At 41.8% G+C, this 17268-nt stretch overlaps 3 protein-coding genes across 4 annotated transcripts; all 3 read left to right on the top strand.

The window, feature by feature from the left end:
• Positions 1-789: 789 nt before the first annotated feature.
• Positions 790-4083, top strand: LOC134217043 (uncharacterized). Of its 2 annotated transcripts, XM_062695801.1 has the most exons (3): positions 790-1481; positions 1575-1670; positions 2064-4083. In XM_062695801.1, the coding sequence occupies exons 1-3, from the start codon at positions 912-914 to the stop codon at positions 2301-2303; spliced, it is 906 nt and encodes a 301-aa protein (XP_062551785.1). In that variant the 5' UTR covers positions 790-911; the 3' UTR covers positions 2304-4083. The 2 variants fall into 2 exon arrangements, with proteins under 2 accessions (XP_062551785.1, XP_062551784.1); XM_062695800.1 differs by having other exon boundaries at positions 801-1670; positions 2064-4072.
• A 308-nt stretch (positions 4084-4391) lies between these two features.
• LOC134217042 (uncharacterized) lies at positions 4392-6658 on the top strand. Its single transcript, XM_062695799.1, has 2 exons — positions 4392-5526; positions 6030-6658. Exons 1-2 carry the CDS (start codon positions 4729-4731, stop codon positions 6288-6290), a joined length of 1059 nt encoding a protein of 352 aa, XP_062551783.1. The 5' UTR covers positions 4392-4728; the 3' UTR covers positions 6291-6658.
• A 4388-nt stretch (positions 6659-11046) lies between these two features.
• On the top strand, positions 11047-13113 carry LOC134217041 (uncharacterized). The gene is made up of 2 exons (XM_062695798.1): positions 11047-12056; positions 12782-13113. Exons 1-2 carry the CDS (start codon positions 11259-11261, stop codon positions 13040-13042), a joined length of 1059 nt encoding a protein of 352 aa, XP_062551782.1. The 5' UTR covers positions 11047-11258; the 3' UTR covers positions 13043-13113.
• Positions 13114-17268: the final 4155 nt, after the last annotated feature.

Here is a 17268-nt window from a genome sequence, read left to right as displayed (position 1 = left end):
GCAAGCCTTGTGCTTCATGTGCTTCTTAGCCTCTCATTTCCTGTGCTTTATGAAGAATTCAATTCTTCGGGTCATTTTTTTAGAAGCGAACAAGTTCGTAGGAATTGATCACAAGAAAAGCTGTTTCACACTGCTAGCTGAGCCTTATATAAAAAAATAATATTCACCCGTAAAGTACATGATAGTACAACATTTATGTAGTGTAAAATAAGGATGACTACTCATGCTTCGATATAACGTACAATTCGATATAACATACAACTTTGAAATCGATATGTACGTTATATCAAAGTTTACCTGTATTCACAAATTTAAGTCAAAACAGGTCGTGTGAAACCTCAAATTTCATGATTTACAAAACAAAGATGGGAATGATATTTTAAGGATTCCTGGGCCACTCAGGTTCAATCCGGCCCCATTCTCAAGATTATCTATAACTTCTCAAAGGAACAGATGTTTGTGTTTTGCATCAAATAATCCATGAAGCTGTTACCAGAGTAGTAAATATACCTGTTAACAAAAGCATTTTTGATTGACCTTTTAGTTAACATTCTTTGGAATATTCTTGATATTGTGAAATAATTATAACAACATTCAACCATAAACAAATCCGATCATACAACTACATCGTCTTTTCTCTATCAGCCAGCTGATGCCAGATAAACAAACCCGGCTGGCTCGTCGATTAAATACCTACGTTGCGAGAGAAATATGCGCCATGCGATGCGAGCTCACGAAAACCACCACCCGCGTGAGACAGCGGCGATTTTTATTAGTTCGAAACGCTGGCTATTTAACTCCATACATACTAACCCATTCGACAGTCAGTTTTTCGTATTGCATTCAGCAAGTTGTCTCCAGCTCCCCAGTCCCCAGTTTTCCGCAAAATCCCGTCAGCTGGTTTGGAAGTGATGATGTCGTCGCGAAAGAAGCTTACACCCATGTTGAACGACTATCTGTACGAGGCCATAAGACGGGTCGCTATCGAACAGGGTTTTACACCGGAGCTGTTTTCGGTGGACTTTGACGAGGAGACTGCCATCGAGTGCGATGGGTTTGTGTATTTTGTATTCAAAGCTATCGTGAATGAAGACGATCGCGAGTTTGTGCTGTGGTGCAAAGTGCCTCCGAATGATGACCAGCGATCGTTGGCTCTGTTCAAACGGGAGGTGTTCTTCTTTCGGGAGATTCTGCCGGCTTTCTACAAGTTTCAAACGGTGAAAGATACTTCCCGAGAAAAAGGAGCAGGGTTTTATGACATGCCAAAGTGTTATCTGGCTCATTGTGACACGGAAAAGGAGGAACCGGAGGCTGCCATAATATTGGAGTACGACGAGAATCATGAAAAATGGGACTGGGATAAACTGAAGCCGATCGATTTGGATCATTCTAAGGTGTTGATGGAACAGCTGGGTCAGTTCCATGCCATTTTATTCGCAATGAAGTCCCAAAAACCTGAATTGTTTGAAAAGTTCACGTCACAGGATGCCCTTGTTGGAAATGACGATTTAGAAACGTTGATGGAGGAATCGTTTGACCGGGCGACGCCAACTAGGAGAACACGATTTGTAGCAGAACAGGACACGGCCAGTTCAGAAACCAATGAGCCTTATTGTGCTGACAGCCATAGTGATTGTTGGATCGATAATCTTATCTACAAGCATAATGAGGTAATTAACTTGGACTGAATTGTGTGTTTTCAAACTAAAGATTCTGAAATCAAGGCTTTTGTGGGCAAATATAAACTCGAACTACACTTTTAAGAAAAACTGATTAAGTCTTGTACCTATTTGCAATTCGCTGGCATGAAATATGAAAATAAAATCTCTATTCATTATACATGGCGGTTATCATAGGATACGAGATATTAATCAAAACCACTACTAACAACATATTAGACTCACAAAATATTATAACGAAATCGAATCTTTATTTAATCGGCTTCATGGTCCAGTGGTCAATCGCTACAAAGTGGTGTTGTTGCAGCGCACTAAAATTACCACCATTTCTCATCACTAAAAACTAATAATCTTCCTTTCTCTTTCACTTTTATCACCGCACAGAACAACGCCGCCACAAATGTCACCCTCACCGACTGGCACGCAAGCCCCCTCCTGGACCTTAGCTACTTTTTCTTCATCTGTGTTGGGGCGCAGTTCCGCAAGGACAACCTGCTGCAGCACTATCACAACGCACTCGAGAAGCTGCTGGACCGCTTGGAAGGTAACACCGCCACACAGTTTCCCGTTGCCGACTTGCTGCGGATAGTGCAATCCTACCGGCGGTTGCTGAAGGACGAATAGCTATGTGTTGAACAAAATAAAGCGCCACCGAAGAGCGGAATGTTCGGTCGAATAAATCATCGAAACAGAAAGTCGGTCGTTGGTATCAGTTATTTGTCCTTTCCGGCGACGCAATCCGTTGTCGCCGGTGGAGTACACACCCAAAAGTGAGAATCGATTTGCTGGGAAATGATTTTTTTCTCGGTTGGCTCTGTGAGCCATTTGTGGTTGGGACGGAACCACTTTTAGACAGAGGAAAAATATGGTCTATGGAATGTGAGATAAGTACCTCTATAACTTTTGTGAGGTTTTTCTGAAACGGTTGAGGGTGTGAACCAACCCTTGGAAGATTGGACCAAATGAAGAGATATTGATATAGAGGGTAGTATGAGAAACGCACTTATGATAATGTTTATTTGCTAATGTTTCACCGAGATTGAGTTTCTTAAGTTTCTATTTGGCAAGAAAAACAACCGGTTGAATCAATCTCTAGGCAGAAAGTTTGAGAGAGAAAACAACTCTTGTGATATGTCGGATGGTATCAAATTGTTACGGACAACCTTATCACAGTGAACCATTTGGTACCCTGCATGCTGCTATGATTTATCGTGGTTTCTAAGCATACTTGAAGAGCAAGTCGATGTCTCCAAGAACCATAAATGCTCCTTGGGCTTCCATCAAAACAACAGCACCCGAGTGATCACTACAAGGTATCACTACAAGGTCCATGGAAACAGGGCAACGACATCTACATCTACGCGTGGAAAGTTATAAAATTCAACCAGCATGCTCGACAGTTTTGCTCGGAAGCATGCTCGGTTTCCCAACTGGGGAGTATCCCATATCTCATGTTTCAAACCACGGTTGTTGAAGCTAACCTCATCGATGAAAACCAAATTGTATATGTCCCACCGGAAGGAATGGTCGTTGTTTGATGATGTCGAAGATGTCTTTTGATTTAATATTTTTGGATCTTTAATCAGTCGGCGAATAGGAATTAATTTTAAGATAAAAGATAAAAGTGATTAAATGTAAAAAGATAAAATTTATTATTTTAGAATGACTTATTTGTGAACGGTCTTCTTTTCGGCATAATTGAAAATATGAATAGCGTCCCATCATAAACATTCCTTAACGTAGCTTTCTGATCAATTTGGATAAAAAATGAATTATATGTAAATAAAAAACCCAATAGGTGTCGCAAAAACGAACTGTCTATCCAAACCCATTGTTTCACTCTAACCATTCAATGTCTGCCAACGGAACCAAAGCAATAAAAGCAATCAAATCTAATGCAGAATGCTTTGCTTGGCGCATTGGAAACCGAGAGGCCACCTGACGAAAGCAGATTTATCTCCATTGATTCAGAACTGACCCTGCTTTTTGTCAAACCATCATTGGGGGTAGGGGTGGTAAAAAGGTGTGGAATTTTACCCATTTTCATTCCATTGATATCATATTTTTATCCTTTTCATCGATATTTTTTCCGATGGAAATACCTTTGAAAGGATTATGGCAACTGACCGCAAATTTATTAGGATTCTGACTTATTTTTACCCTTCATCGGGTGTCCTCAAGATTAAATCCCATTCCAGCGGGATGGTTTGCTTGCTTGAGTTTGACTCACTCATCTGTTTCTTAGTGCCGCCGTGACCAATGATCAGTTGATTTTTTTTAACGCAGCACATCAACCAGAACTAAGACGAAATGGAACCAGCAAGAAGCAATGTTTTGTAGCGAGGGACTTTTGGCTTCATTATCATTATCACATCACATTATAGCTTTTATTACGGCATGGTTTGCAACGATATATCGGATTTGAACTATTTGCTGTTTGGTGAAGCGAGCAATATTGCGAAATTAGTCGAAAGAGATAAAAGTTTGCCGAATTCAATATTTCATTCTGTTGTGAAATCCCATCACTTCTTTAAGGGATTGATGGGACAAATGTTTTTGTCTGGCATCAAATGATCCATAAAGTATGATAGAATAGAAAATATTAGCCGAACTTGTCCAATTTGGCGATTCTCATACTCTATCTCAATGTAATTTTCACAACATAGATGATTTCCCTCTTATTTATTATTCTAGGAAACATTCTCGTTATTGGATATATTTGTGAAATCCTCATGACAATAACCAACCATAAACAAACCCAATCATACAACTACATCGTTCTTTCTGCATCAACCGGCGGGAGCCAGACAAACAAACCCCGCTGGCCAACCAATTGGATACATTGCGGGTGAAGCCGGCGCGATGCGAGTTCACGAAAACCATCACCCGCGTGAAACAGCGGCGGTTTTATCAGTTCGAAGCGTCGGCTATTTAAATCCATACACATAACACACTCACCCATTCGACAGTCAGTTTTTCGTATTCCATTCAACAAGTATTCCAGCTTCATACAATTTTGCCGCAAGTGCCGTCAGCTGATTTGCAAGTGATGATGTCGTCGCTCAAGAAGATCACACCCATGTTGAACGACTATCTGTACGATGCCATACGGCGGGTCGCTATCGAACATGGTTTCACACCGGAGCAATTTTCGGTGGACTTTGGCAAGGACATCGCCATCGAGTGCGATAGATTCATGTATTTCATATTCAAAGCTATCGTGAATGAAGACGATCGCGAGTTTGTGATGTGGTGCAAAGTGCCTCCGAATGATGACCAGCGATCGTTGGCTCTGTTCAAGCGGGAGGTGTTTTTCTATCGGGAGATTCTGCCGGATTTCTACGAGTTTCAAACGGAGAAAGGCGTTTCCCGTGAAAGCGGAGCAGGGTTTTATGGTGTACCAAAATGTTATCTGGCTCATTGTGATACGGAAAATGACGAACCGGAGGCTGCTATAATTTTGGAGTACGACGAAAACTACGAAAAATGGGGCTGGGATAAAGCGAAACCGATCGATTTGGACCACGCTAAGGTGTTGATGGAGCAGCTGGGTCGGTTTCATGCCGTTTCTTTCGCAATGAAATCCCAAAAGCCAGAATTTTTTGAGAAGTTCACTTTGAGAGATGCCCTCGTTAGAAATGATGATTTGATAACGATGATGAAGGAATCTTTTGACCGAGCGTTGATTTTTATGAGACCACAATTTCCGGCAGAATACGATACGAGTCAGCGGATAAAGGAGGACGTTTTCCGGGAGCTGACGGTCGATTCAGAAACCAAAGATCCTTATTGTGTTGTCAGCCATGGCGATTTTTGGATCATTAATTTTATTTACAAGCATGGTAAGGTAAGTAACTGGGACGTTATAAAGGTATTGAATTAATGGGAGTAATATAGGAAAGGTAGTTGATATATTATCAAACTGACAATTCTGGAATCAGCAATGTCTATCTGTTTTTTTCCTTAGCAAATCACACCTAGATTATCTACGAAAACTGAAAAAGTTTTTATTATTATTATTAGCTTTATTAAGGAGACTTGCAGCCCCAAAAAAAGGCTTGTATTTAGATAGATGATATTTGATTTGCAATTCACAGACCAAAAGCACAAAACTGAAATTTCAAAATTATTTATATGTGGCACTACGCATAGGATACGAAATAATACTAACAACAGATTAGACTGAGAAAACACTACTGAGAAATCGATTTTTTTATTTATTCGACTTCATAGTCCAGCATCAGTCGTGACTAAATAAGTATTGCCACAGCACACTGAAAATACCACCATTTCTCATCACTAAAAACTCATAATCATCCCTTCCTTTTTCACATTTTATTACCGCAACAGAACAACGCAGCCACAAATGTCATCATCACCGACTGGCAATCCTCCCGGTACGCAAGCCCTCTCCTGGACCTAGGCTACTTTTTCTTCATCTGTGTCGGAGCGCAGTTCCGCAAAGACCACTTGGACAACATGCTGCAGCACTATCACAACGCACTTAAGATCCTGCTGGACCGCTTGGGAGGTAACACTGCCGTGCAGTTTCCCTTCGCCGACTTGCTGCGGATAGTGCAACCCTACCGGCAGTTGTTGAAGGATGAATAGCTATGTGTTGAAAAAATTAGGCGCAATCGCAGAGAGAAATGTTCGGTCCAATAAATCATCGGAACAGAAAGTCGATCGTTGGTATCAGTTATTTGCTTTTTATCAAGGGGTATAGAAATAGGGCTGTCCTTTTCTCCATTGCCAACAGTGTTTGACTGTGGATTGACGCCGTGGACATAATGAACCGATTCGAATGTCATCCACGCGGAGTGCATCGGACGTGACGAATAAATACCTTCTCCCATAACCGCCCTTTTTCCTATTTCGGCAACGTAACTAACAGGTCATAGCAAACCGTTGTTTGCGAATGCGGACAGCAAATTGCAGACTCGGAGCTCACAAATGACGATCCTGTCAGAAGCTAAGAAAAAAAAACGACATTAACAATTTTATACTTTTGAATCAACTGTATAAAGGCTCCCCCAGACCTAAGCGATTTCATCGCCGCTACGGCGACAACTAGTCGCCGCGATTCTATCGTTGGGTCGCTGCAGGCAATGCTCTATTTATGCTTCCATACCAACGGCGACAGAATCGCTGTCGCCAAGCGATAGAATCGCGTCCTTAAATCCGTTTTGCTCACCAGCGTGAACTCTGTCAACTAAAAAAGTTTTTGATTTTTAGTAACAGGAAAATAATTAAATAATTATTAATTGCCATAGAACGGTGATTAGTTTAATGAAGTGAAAAAAGTGAAAATAGCTGGCGAGTGAAAAAAATGTAAACAAGAAGCCGACGGAAGCATGACAGCAGTAGCGGGGGAATAGCGCAGCGAAATATATTATTTCATATATATAATAGCCCTGTTTGTCTGTCCGGTGACTAAATAACCAGACGCAGCACGCGGGGAAATTCTCACAAAAAATAAAATATTTGACACTTCAATTATTTTTTACTATCAGATGCACAAAACAAAACCAGTGACAACCATAGATAAGACACAGCATTTAATGAAAAAAATCACAGACAACAGAAGTTGAAAATTTAAATTTTTGTAACGCATGAATTAATGAACCGTTTTTATTGAAAAACAAAAGAAAAAACACTTGCCGCGGGCGCTGCTGCGTCCACAAATGAACTAGTAATAAATAAATGATAAATAACTGCTTCCGGAAGTAGAACTAGAGCCATATTTCAGGTTAGTGGAACTCATCAAATAAAATAAGGTTGCCGATTTATGATTAGCTGGAAGGATCACAAGCTGGAAGGATCCCGAGCAAAGTTTGTTAATATACTCAAAGGTGCAGCCCAATCGTATTGAACGTGAAAGTGACGTAGGACTACGTAGCTATTCGAAATTGATGGTATTTGCCATAATAATTTGTGTCGTTTTATTAACATTGAGCAAACTGCTCGGAGGCCAACTGAATCAAGAAGTCAAATACTTGTTCCCAGTTCGCGGGCAAAAATCAAACGTTGCAAATAAATATATTTGCGTTTGGTTTCACGCCACTTCTGATTATTCTTATTTCTCATTTATTTCGGCTATTTTTAAGAATGGTGTCCTCCGACAATCCGATATGAACTTTCTTCAAAGTGCAAAACTCAATCGTAACTAGCAAATTTGATAGCGCGGCGGAGGGAGATGATGCAATTAATTTGAACGGATGGAATCACTAACAGCAACCAAGCTACCACGCTAAACCCAATGCCGCCGAAACAATCCATTTTCGCAATTAACTCTTTCTTTCCATGAAATGCTGGTCCTGAGAAGATCCAATTTTCTTTTCCCAATGCGTCTTTCCAATAACTAACTGCATCCAATTGCTTGTCGACACCTTGCGTTGCAACTGTTCGACCGCCACTTGATGATTTTTCGCTCAGCCTCCAAAATTTGAAATAAATTTTCAGCATTGCCACACTGCCACCCACTCCTTCGTGCTGCTGTGTCCGCTCCGCTGCATCGAATGTCGAACCGCTCGAATCAAAATGGCTCGACAGCAGCTTTCTTGTATTGAATAGATTAAACCCGTTAGCCCCGCCCCTTTGTGATCTGATATGGGTGTAAATAAAATGTGCACTAATAACGAATAATGAAGGGGCGGGGCTAATGGAATTACTTCATTAGATATAAGAAAGCTGCTTTCCGGTGCGCGCGAGCCATTTTGATCGGGATTCCGCGGACAACAGACCGTTTGACAAATTCTAAGAATCCTATAAAATTTTCCCGCAAGTTGCTGAATTGGGTATGAGATGTTGTTTATTTAAGATGCGTATTGTTGCGAGGAATAACAACAGAAATTTGGCTCAAGACGAAGTTTCTTCATATTACCAAACATTATCTCTTGCCATCTGTCTGTCCGAGCGACGTTCACTGATTGGTGGTTGCTGTAGATAGTTTCCAAAGAGGTGGCATTTTCATTAATTTTATACAAAAGAAGGTTGATCCGACTATCTGAAATAAACTTTCTTCAAAGTGCAAATCTCAATCGTAAATAGCGAATTTGATAGCGCGTCGGAGGGAGATGATGCAGTAAATTTGAATGGATGGGATCACTAACAGCAACCAAGCTACCACGCCAAACCCGATGCCACCGAAACAGTCCATTTTCGCAATTAACTCTTTCTTTCCATAAAATGTTGGTCCTGAGAAGAACCATTTTTTATTTCCCAATGCGCCTTTCCAATAACTAACTGCATCTAAACGCTTGTCGGCACCTTGCGTTGAAACTGTCCGACCGCCACTTGATGATTTTTCGCTAAGTCTTGAACATTTGGAATAAATTTTCGAATCTCGAACCGCTCTTTGTGGAATCTCGATCAAAATGGCTCGCGCGCGCCGAACAGCAGCTTTCTTGTATGTTATTAAGCCTGTTAGCCCCGCCCCTTTGTGATCTGATATGGGTGTAAATATCATGTGCACTCATAACGATTAATGAAGGGGCGAGGCTAATGGCGCGAGCCATTTTGATGGGGATTCCGCAGACAATGTCGGAGAATGTTATTTGCCACTGCCTTGCAAGCGGGAAAAAAAAATAGGAGATTTCAAAAAATTAGGTTTTACGTAAAACAAATCAAAACAAGGCACGTTACATTTTTAGCGAAGAGTCCTAGTTGGAAAACGCATCGTAAGCGAAAAAAATATTTTGCACTTTCTTTCCCAAGCATTTTTGTCAAAAACCCAATAACCAAATACACTGACCCCACAATCATTTACACACTAATATGGGTCATTTCCATTTGATCAACGTGCAAAATTGAGTGACTAATGATCGTTATAAAGTGACCTATATATGTGGGATCAGTGTTGTATACAAGAAAGGCAAAGTATTTTCCACGCTAATCACGCCATAATCTTACACATGAGATCCAAAATAATTATTACCAATGGGAAAAAGTATATCTTTGTCGTCATATTCAATAAATTAAGCCCATAAATTTGAATGGATGCAATCACTAACAGAAACCAAGCTTCCACGCCAAACGCCGATGCCACCGAAACAGTACATTTTCGTAATTAAACCTTTTTGTTCAGAAAATGCTAGTCCTGAGAAGAACCAATTTTCTTTCACCAATGCACTTTCCCAATAATGTAATAAAAGCATCGTCACTGGCGGCACGGGATCGCAACAGTGCTATTTTTATAGTCAACCCTTTCTCATATAAAATGCTGGTTCGTTGAGGTTGAATGATCTGCAGCAACACACTGAGGACCACCAATGCGATGGATTTCCGTTGAAAATGTTACCAGCGCCTTCGTGATGCTGTGTCCGATGCGATCGCGTTGATGCGTCTGCGTGGTATCTTGTTCAAACTGAGGATTAGATCCAAACCCGCAAGTGATTGATTTTTGATGTCTGTGCTAGTGATGCATGTACGTGATTGGTTGGTATACCTATTTCTAAACTTTTTATCTATTTTCGATAATAAATAGTTAAAAATCAGTATTTTCATATAAATACAAAGAAGCGTTTTCGGAGGTGAACTAGCCTTGGGCTAAAAACCTCTTTAATAAAGATTATAAAAAAAAAAGAAGCGTTAACTCATCCTTGATCGAATGTTCCAAAAAAAAAATGAAAATCCATCGAGAAGCGGCTAAGATATTAAAATTTAAAGTCTATCATATTTTCGTGACGGTCCCTGATTTTCGCAATCGTAAAGTGTACCCCAATATAGAAAAGACAGACGTAGTCCTACGTCAAAAAACGTTCGGGATTCCACATTGTTCAAAGGAAGGCAATGATTTCAAAGTGGTAAGCCACCGTCGAGCTCAATTTGCTTCATCAGACTCCACCGATCGCGTACCTTTAATAACCGTTATCACGCCATTGCTTGCAATGATATATCGGAACTGAATGTTTTGTTAGTGTCTTTATTAAGGATACTTTCAACCCCAGCTAGCTCGTCTCCGGGGAACTGAATGTATTTGCTTTGCTTCATCAATATGTATTGCGAAATAAGTCGAAAGAGATAAAAGTTAGCAAATTCAATATTTCATAACAAATCTCTCTTTCCATAATTTCTCAAAGGGACAGCTGTATTTGTTTGGTAACAAATAATCCGTACAGCTATTATCGTAGAGTACGGAAATATATAATAAGGAAAATATCCAATCCTTTCTATCTTAATAAAAGTTCAACTATACGATTATTGATTACCTTCTTGCTCTTAGTATCTATTTTTGGGAATATTCTTGTTATTGGGTATATTTGTGAAATCCTAACAATCAACCATACACAAACCCGATACAACTATTACGTCTTTTTAGCGTCAACCGGCTAGAGCCAGACAAACAAGCCCCGCTGGTCCACCGATTAGATACGTTGCGGGTGCAATCGACGCGATGCGAGCTCACGAAAACCATCACCCGCGTGAAACAGCGGCGGTTTTATCAGTTCGAAGAGCCGGCTATTTAAATCCATACACACTCAACCATTCGACAGACAGACAGTTCTTCGCATTCCATTCAACAAGTTGTCCAGCTTCATACAATTTTGCCGCAAGTGTCCATCAGCTGATTTGGATGTGATGATGTCGTCACGAAAGAAGATCACTCCCATGTTGAACGACTATCTGTACGAGGCCATAAGGCGGGTCGCTATCGAACAGGGTTTTACACCGGAGCTGTTTTCGGTGGACTTTGACGAGGAGACCGCCATCGAGTGCGATGGGTTTGTCAATTTTGTATTCAAAGCTATCGTGAATGAAGGCGATCGCGAGTTTGTGCTGTGGTGCAAAGTGCCTCCGAATGATGACCAGCGATCGTTGGCTCTGTTCAAGCGGGAGGTGTTTTTCTATCGGGAGATTCTGCCTGCTTTCTACGAATTTCAGACGGAGAAAGGTGTTTCCCGTGAAAGCGGAGCAGGGTTTTATGGTGTACCGAAGTGTTATCTGGCTCACTGTGACACTGAAAAGAACGAACCGGAGGCTGCCATAATTTTGGAGTACGACGAGAACTACGAAAAATGGGACTGGGATAAACTGAAGCCGATTGATTTGGACCATTCTAAGGTGTTGATGGAACAGCTGGGTCGACTTCACGCCCTTTCCTTCGCAATGAAATCCCAGAAACCAGAATTGTTTGAAAAGTTCACGTTAAAGGATGCCCTCGTTGGAAATGACGATTTGGTAACGTTGATGAGAGAATCATATGACCGGGCGTTGACGACTATGAGAACACGATTTGCAGCAGAACAGGACACGATTCAGCTGATAAAGGATAAAGTTTTCCGGGAACTGACGACCGGTTCAGAAACTAATGAGCCTTATTGTGTTGTCAGCCATGGTGATTGTTGGATCAATAATCTTATCTACAAGCATGATGAGGTAAGTGACTGGGACTTTACAAAGATGTTGAACTAATAGCAGAAAAATTGCGGGAGTGTTGTTGGTATATTATCAAACTACCAATTCTGGAATCAGTATTTATGTGTGCTATGTCTGCTTTTTAAAGTAAATAAATAGCAGGATTATACTTTTCAAGAATACTGTCAAAGGTTTGTGTACAGTTAAAACATGTTTAATTTGTAACTCGCAGACCAGAAACATATACCAAAATGCAATACTTATTTGTTGGTACATGGCGCTAAGAATAGGATACGAGATATTAATCAAAACTACCAACAACACTTAGCCGTGCGGTAAGATGCGCGGCTACAAAGCAAGACCATGCTGAGGGTGGCTGGGTTCGATTCCCGGTGCCGGTCTAGGCAATTTCCGGATTGGAAATTGTCTCGACTACCCTGGGCATAAAAGTATCACCGTGCTAGCCTCATGATATACGAATGCAGAAATGGTATCCTGGCTTAGAAACCTCGCAGTTAATAACTGTGGAAGTGCTTAATGAACACTAAGCTGCGAGGCGGCAATGTCCCAGTGTGGGGATGTAATGCCAATGAAGAAGAAGAACCAACAACAGATTAGACTGACAAAATACTAAATACAGTCCCGACAAAATTAGTGTTGCTGCATTGTACCAAAAATGCCACCATTTTTCATCGCTAAAAACTAATAATCTTCCCCGCCTTTTTCACATTCCATCACCGCAACAGAACAACGCCGCCACAAATGTCGTCCTCACCGACTGGCAGTCCTCCCGGTACGCAAGTCCCCTCCTGGACCTGGGCTACTTTTTCTTCATCTGTGTCGGGGCGCAGTTCCGCAAGGACCACTTGGACAACCTGCTGCAGCACTATCACAACGCACTCAAGATCCTGCTGGACCGCTTGGGAGGTGACACTGCCGTGCAGTTTCCCTTCGCCGACTTGCTGCGGATAGTGCAACCCTACCGGCAGTTGCTGAAGGACGAATAGCTATGTGTTGAAAAAAATAAAGCGCTACCGCAGAGCGGAATGTTCGGTCGAATAAATCATCGAAACAGAAAGTCGGTCGTTGGTATCAGTTATTTTTCCTTTCCGGCGTCGCAATCCGTCGTCGCCGGTGGAGAACACACCCAATGGTGAGAATCGATTTGCTGGAGAAATGACTTTTGTTCCTGGTTGGCTCGGTGGGCCATTTGTGGCTGGGACGGAACCACTTTTGGGTAGAGGAAAATATGGTCAACGGAATGCGAGATAAGTACCTCTATAACTTTTGTGAGGTTATTCTGAAACGGATGAGCGTGTGAACCAACTCTTCCAAGATTGGAACAAATTAAGAGATATTGATAAAGGGGATTGTATAGAAATCCAACTTCTGCAAATATTTATTTTTCGATATTTCGCCGATATTGAGATTCTCAAGTTTCTGTTCGACTGATGCAACAACCGGTTGAATCAGTCTTTAGATAGAATGTTTGAGAAAACAACTCTTGTGATATTTAGGATGGTATCAAGTAGTCAAAACAACAAGGAGTTTCAGATAGATAGTACACTGGAGTGGGGCGTCATAATCATTTTTTTAAACCCATTCTGGGTCCCAAACATTTGTGCAGAATTTGGGCCCTATTGCTTGCTTCCTCGCTTTCCGCAACGCGTTTGAAGTTTGTATGCAAATTAATATGGGAAAACGTATATTTTTGCATTTTTACTTCGTCTAGAGGTTTCAGTTCATCGTAGATCGTACACCAAGTGGCACATTGCGTTAAAGTATAACCCAAAGGATGTAAAAAACTTTGTTAAAGAAGGTACGTTGCTGGAACACCGACGAAAAAAGTCATAACGCTTCGAAGATTGATTGTTAAAACCGTTAAAACCATATGCAAAAAATCGTTTGTTTTGAGCGAGAAGTGAGAAATCAGATGTTAGTAGAGGCAAGTGCAGAGTGAGGAGTGTGAAGCGCAAAGTGAGAAGCAAGTTAGCTAAGTTAAATGTGATAATTGAGAAGTAAGAAGCGAAACACCAAATGTGAGCAATGTTATTTGAGAAATCTAGTCTAGTCTACACATACATAGCCAGTTCGTGAAAGAATCCTGGAAAGTGATAGATTCGACTACGTCTATCACTTTTCTTGTCAATATTCATGTTTGAAACACATCATGAATGTAGTTCAAACATAAAAGCGTCCAGGGCTACTTTGCAGCGTTGTTTAAAATACCTGTGAGAATCAATTCTTAACTTACTTTCGCAATTAAGCCATAGAACGGGGACATCTCGTACCAACCGCTCCGCTTACATTATTGTTATGTGATGATTGCTAATCGTTTGGAGTGACTGAGCTAAGAAGGTTAATGTTCACTGCTTGGGTTCTCAACGTCTTGGGATGGGACACAGTTTTTAGTCTAGTGTCCTGGCTTATAAACTGATGATCAAAAATATGCGTATGGATACATACAGATTACAATAAAAACATGACGAATGTTTATGCCCAGCAGTGTACATATAAGCCTAGGTTCAAGTGCCATTACTCGCCCTCTAGAAAGAGCAGAAAGAAACAAACATGATGACAACTAGAAAACCCATAATTAACTACGACAGTAACCCACATACAACAACAGCTTTATATTTTTTGGCGCACTGAATTTCTACTTGATTATTCGCACAAAGCTCTTCGAAATAAATCGAAGGTAAATAAAATAAATCTCACCGTGCCAAAGGAAATACTACCGGACGCGAAAATATTGTGACTGAGCTGTAACTGTAACTGAGCCTTCCAACAAAATCCCGAAACACAATCAATGTCGTTACAACTTCGTTAACACCGAAAACAACCTCTCCAAACTCAACTACGTCAACATAAGCTAATTGATGTCTTTACAACTGGTTCGGCTTCATACTACTAAAACTTATCTCTTCACCCACGCCCATTGCATTGGTCACTTCAAATCAGGATCCACGGAACGTTGGACAGAAGACTTTCTACCGAGCCCGGACATCTAAAGAGCGTCCTAACTGTAATATTCATAAATGGTACTTCATTGACCTAGCTGCAATGCTATCGAAATTGAACCTGTACATGTCTACTAAATAGTCATGCAATCGCAACCGTAAATGCAACCTGTTGTACAAATCAAAGCGAATAATAATAATTTAAAACAATAACACAAATTGCTTGTCAGTAAGGTCGAAATACGTATCTGTAAAGATACAATTAAGTGGTGGAATTAAATGGGATTGTACAAACTCTCTTGTCTCACTTGTCTTATGACAAGTGAAGACATTCCACTAAAACCAGACAATGACGGCGTTAGGCAAGACACGCACAAAAAAATACGCCGACCACAGGCCCCGCCCATCTACCCCACAATCCCCATCTTTCGTAAAACAGTCACCTAAAACAGCTGAAATTGAAGCTTTTTCACAATTGATCTATAATTGTATAAACATATTTGAACCCTGAGTGCTCTCAACAACTACCCCTCGAGAATCAAATACTCTAAGTAGGCGGGCAAAAACTGGGAGTCAGGATGATTCCTGGGTGTCCTACCCTATGATCGGCATTGCGAAAAGATAGGAGTGATTATGCGTAGAGGCAAAATAAATTAATACCTTGCACCTATTATTATTATTATTTATTCAGACTAAGGCAGAAGTGGCCTGTGCAGTATATAAGAGTCTTCTCCATTCGGCTCGGTCCATGGCTAAACGTCGCCAACCACGCAGTCTACGGAGGGTCCGCAAGTCATCTTCCACCTGATCGATCCACCTTGCCCGCTGCGCACCTCGCCTTCTTGTTCCCGTCGGATCGTTGTCGAGAACCATTTCCACCGGGTTACTGTCCGACATTCTAGCTACGTGACCGGCCCATCGCAGTCGTCCGATTTTCGCGGTGTGAACGATGGTTCTCCCAGCAGCTCATGCAACTTGTGGTTCATTCGCCTCCTCCACGTACCGTCCGCCATCTGCACCCCACCATAGATGGTACGCAGCACTTTCCTTTCGAAAACTTCAAGTGCGCGTTGGTCCTCCACGAGCATCGTCCAGGTCTCGTGTCCGTAAAGGAATGCCGGTATGATGAGCGTTTTGTAGATTGTCGGTTTGGCACGGCGGCGAACTCTATTCGATCGGAGCGTCTTGCGGAGTCCAAAGTACGTACGATTTCCAGCCACTATGCGTCTCCGAATTTCTCTGCTGGTATCATTTTCGGCAGCTACCCCAAGCTGCCCAGCTGAGCCCAAGGACACAAATTCTTCCACCACCTCGATTTCGTCACCACCGATGCAAACTCGAGGTGGGTGGCTCACATTGTCTTCTCTTGAACCTCTTCCTATCATGTACTTCGACTTCGACTAGTTGATGACTAGTCCGATTCGCTTAGCTTCCCTCTTCAGTCTGATGTAGGCTTCCTCCATCTTCTCAAAGTTACGTGCCATAATATCTATGTCGTCGGCGAAGCCATATAGCTGGACGGACTTACTGAAAATTGTACCACTCGTGTTAATCCCTGCTCTTTGTATTACCCCTTCCAAAGCATTGTTGAATAGCAGACACAAAAGATCATCACCTTGTCGTAACCCTCTAAGCGTTTCGAAGGGAGTCCAGAATGCCCCTGAAACTCGAACTAGGCACATTACCCGATCCATCGTCGTTTTGATCAACCGCGTCAGTTTACCCGGAAATCCGTGTTCGTGCATTAGCTGCCATAGCTGGTCCCGATCGATTGTATCATATGCGGCTTTGAAGTCGATGAATAGATGATGTGTGGGCACGTTGTATTCGCGGCATTTCTGCAGTACTTGGCGAATGGCGAACACCTGGTCCGTGGTGGAGCGTTCGCCCATAAAACCCGCCTGGTACTGTCCCACGAACTCCCTTGCAGTTGGTGCTAGTCGACGGCATAAAATTTGGGAGAGTACCTTGTAGGTGGCGTTCAATAAAGTGATTGCGCAGTAGTTGCTACAATCCAGCTTATCGCCCTTTTTGTAGATAGGACAAACGACACCTTCCATCCACTCATGCGGCAAAACTTTCTCTTCCCAAAACTTCAAACCCAGGGGCTTTGATGTTCATCAGCCAGTCAATCTCCTCCTGGATTTCCTGGTGATTCGGAGTCGGTAAAATTATATCCTGCGGACGTTCTCCCAGGTTCATCACCTTACCACCATCATCGTCTGCCACATCGCCATTCAGGTGTTCTTCGTAGTGCTGCCGCAACCTTTGGA

This window comes from Armigeres subalbatus, chromosome 2 (assembly GCF_024139115.2).
Source record: "Armigeres subalbatus isolate Guangzhou_Male chromosome 2, GZ_Asu_2, whole genome shotgun sequence".
NCBI lineage: Eukaryota > Metazoa > Arthropoda > Insecta > Diptera > Culicidae > Armigeres > Armigeres subalbatus.
Note: the sequence above shows the minus strand (reverse complement) of the source record. Positions and strands in the feature narration are given on the sequence as shown.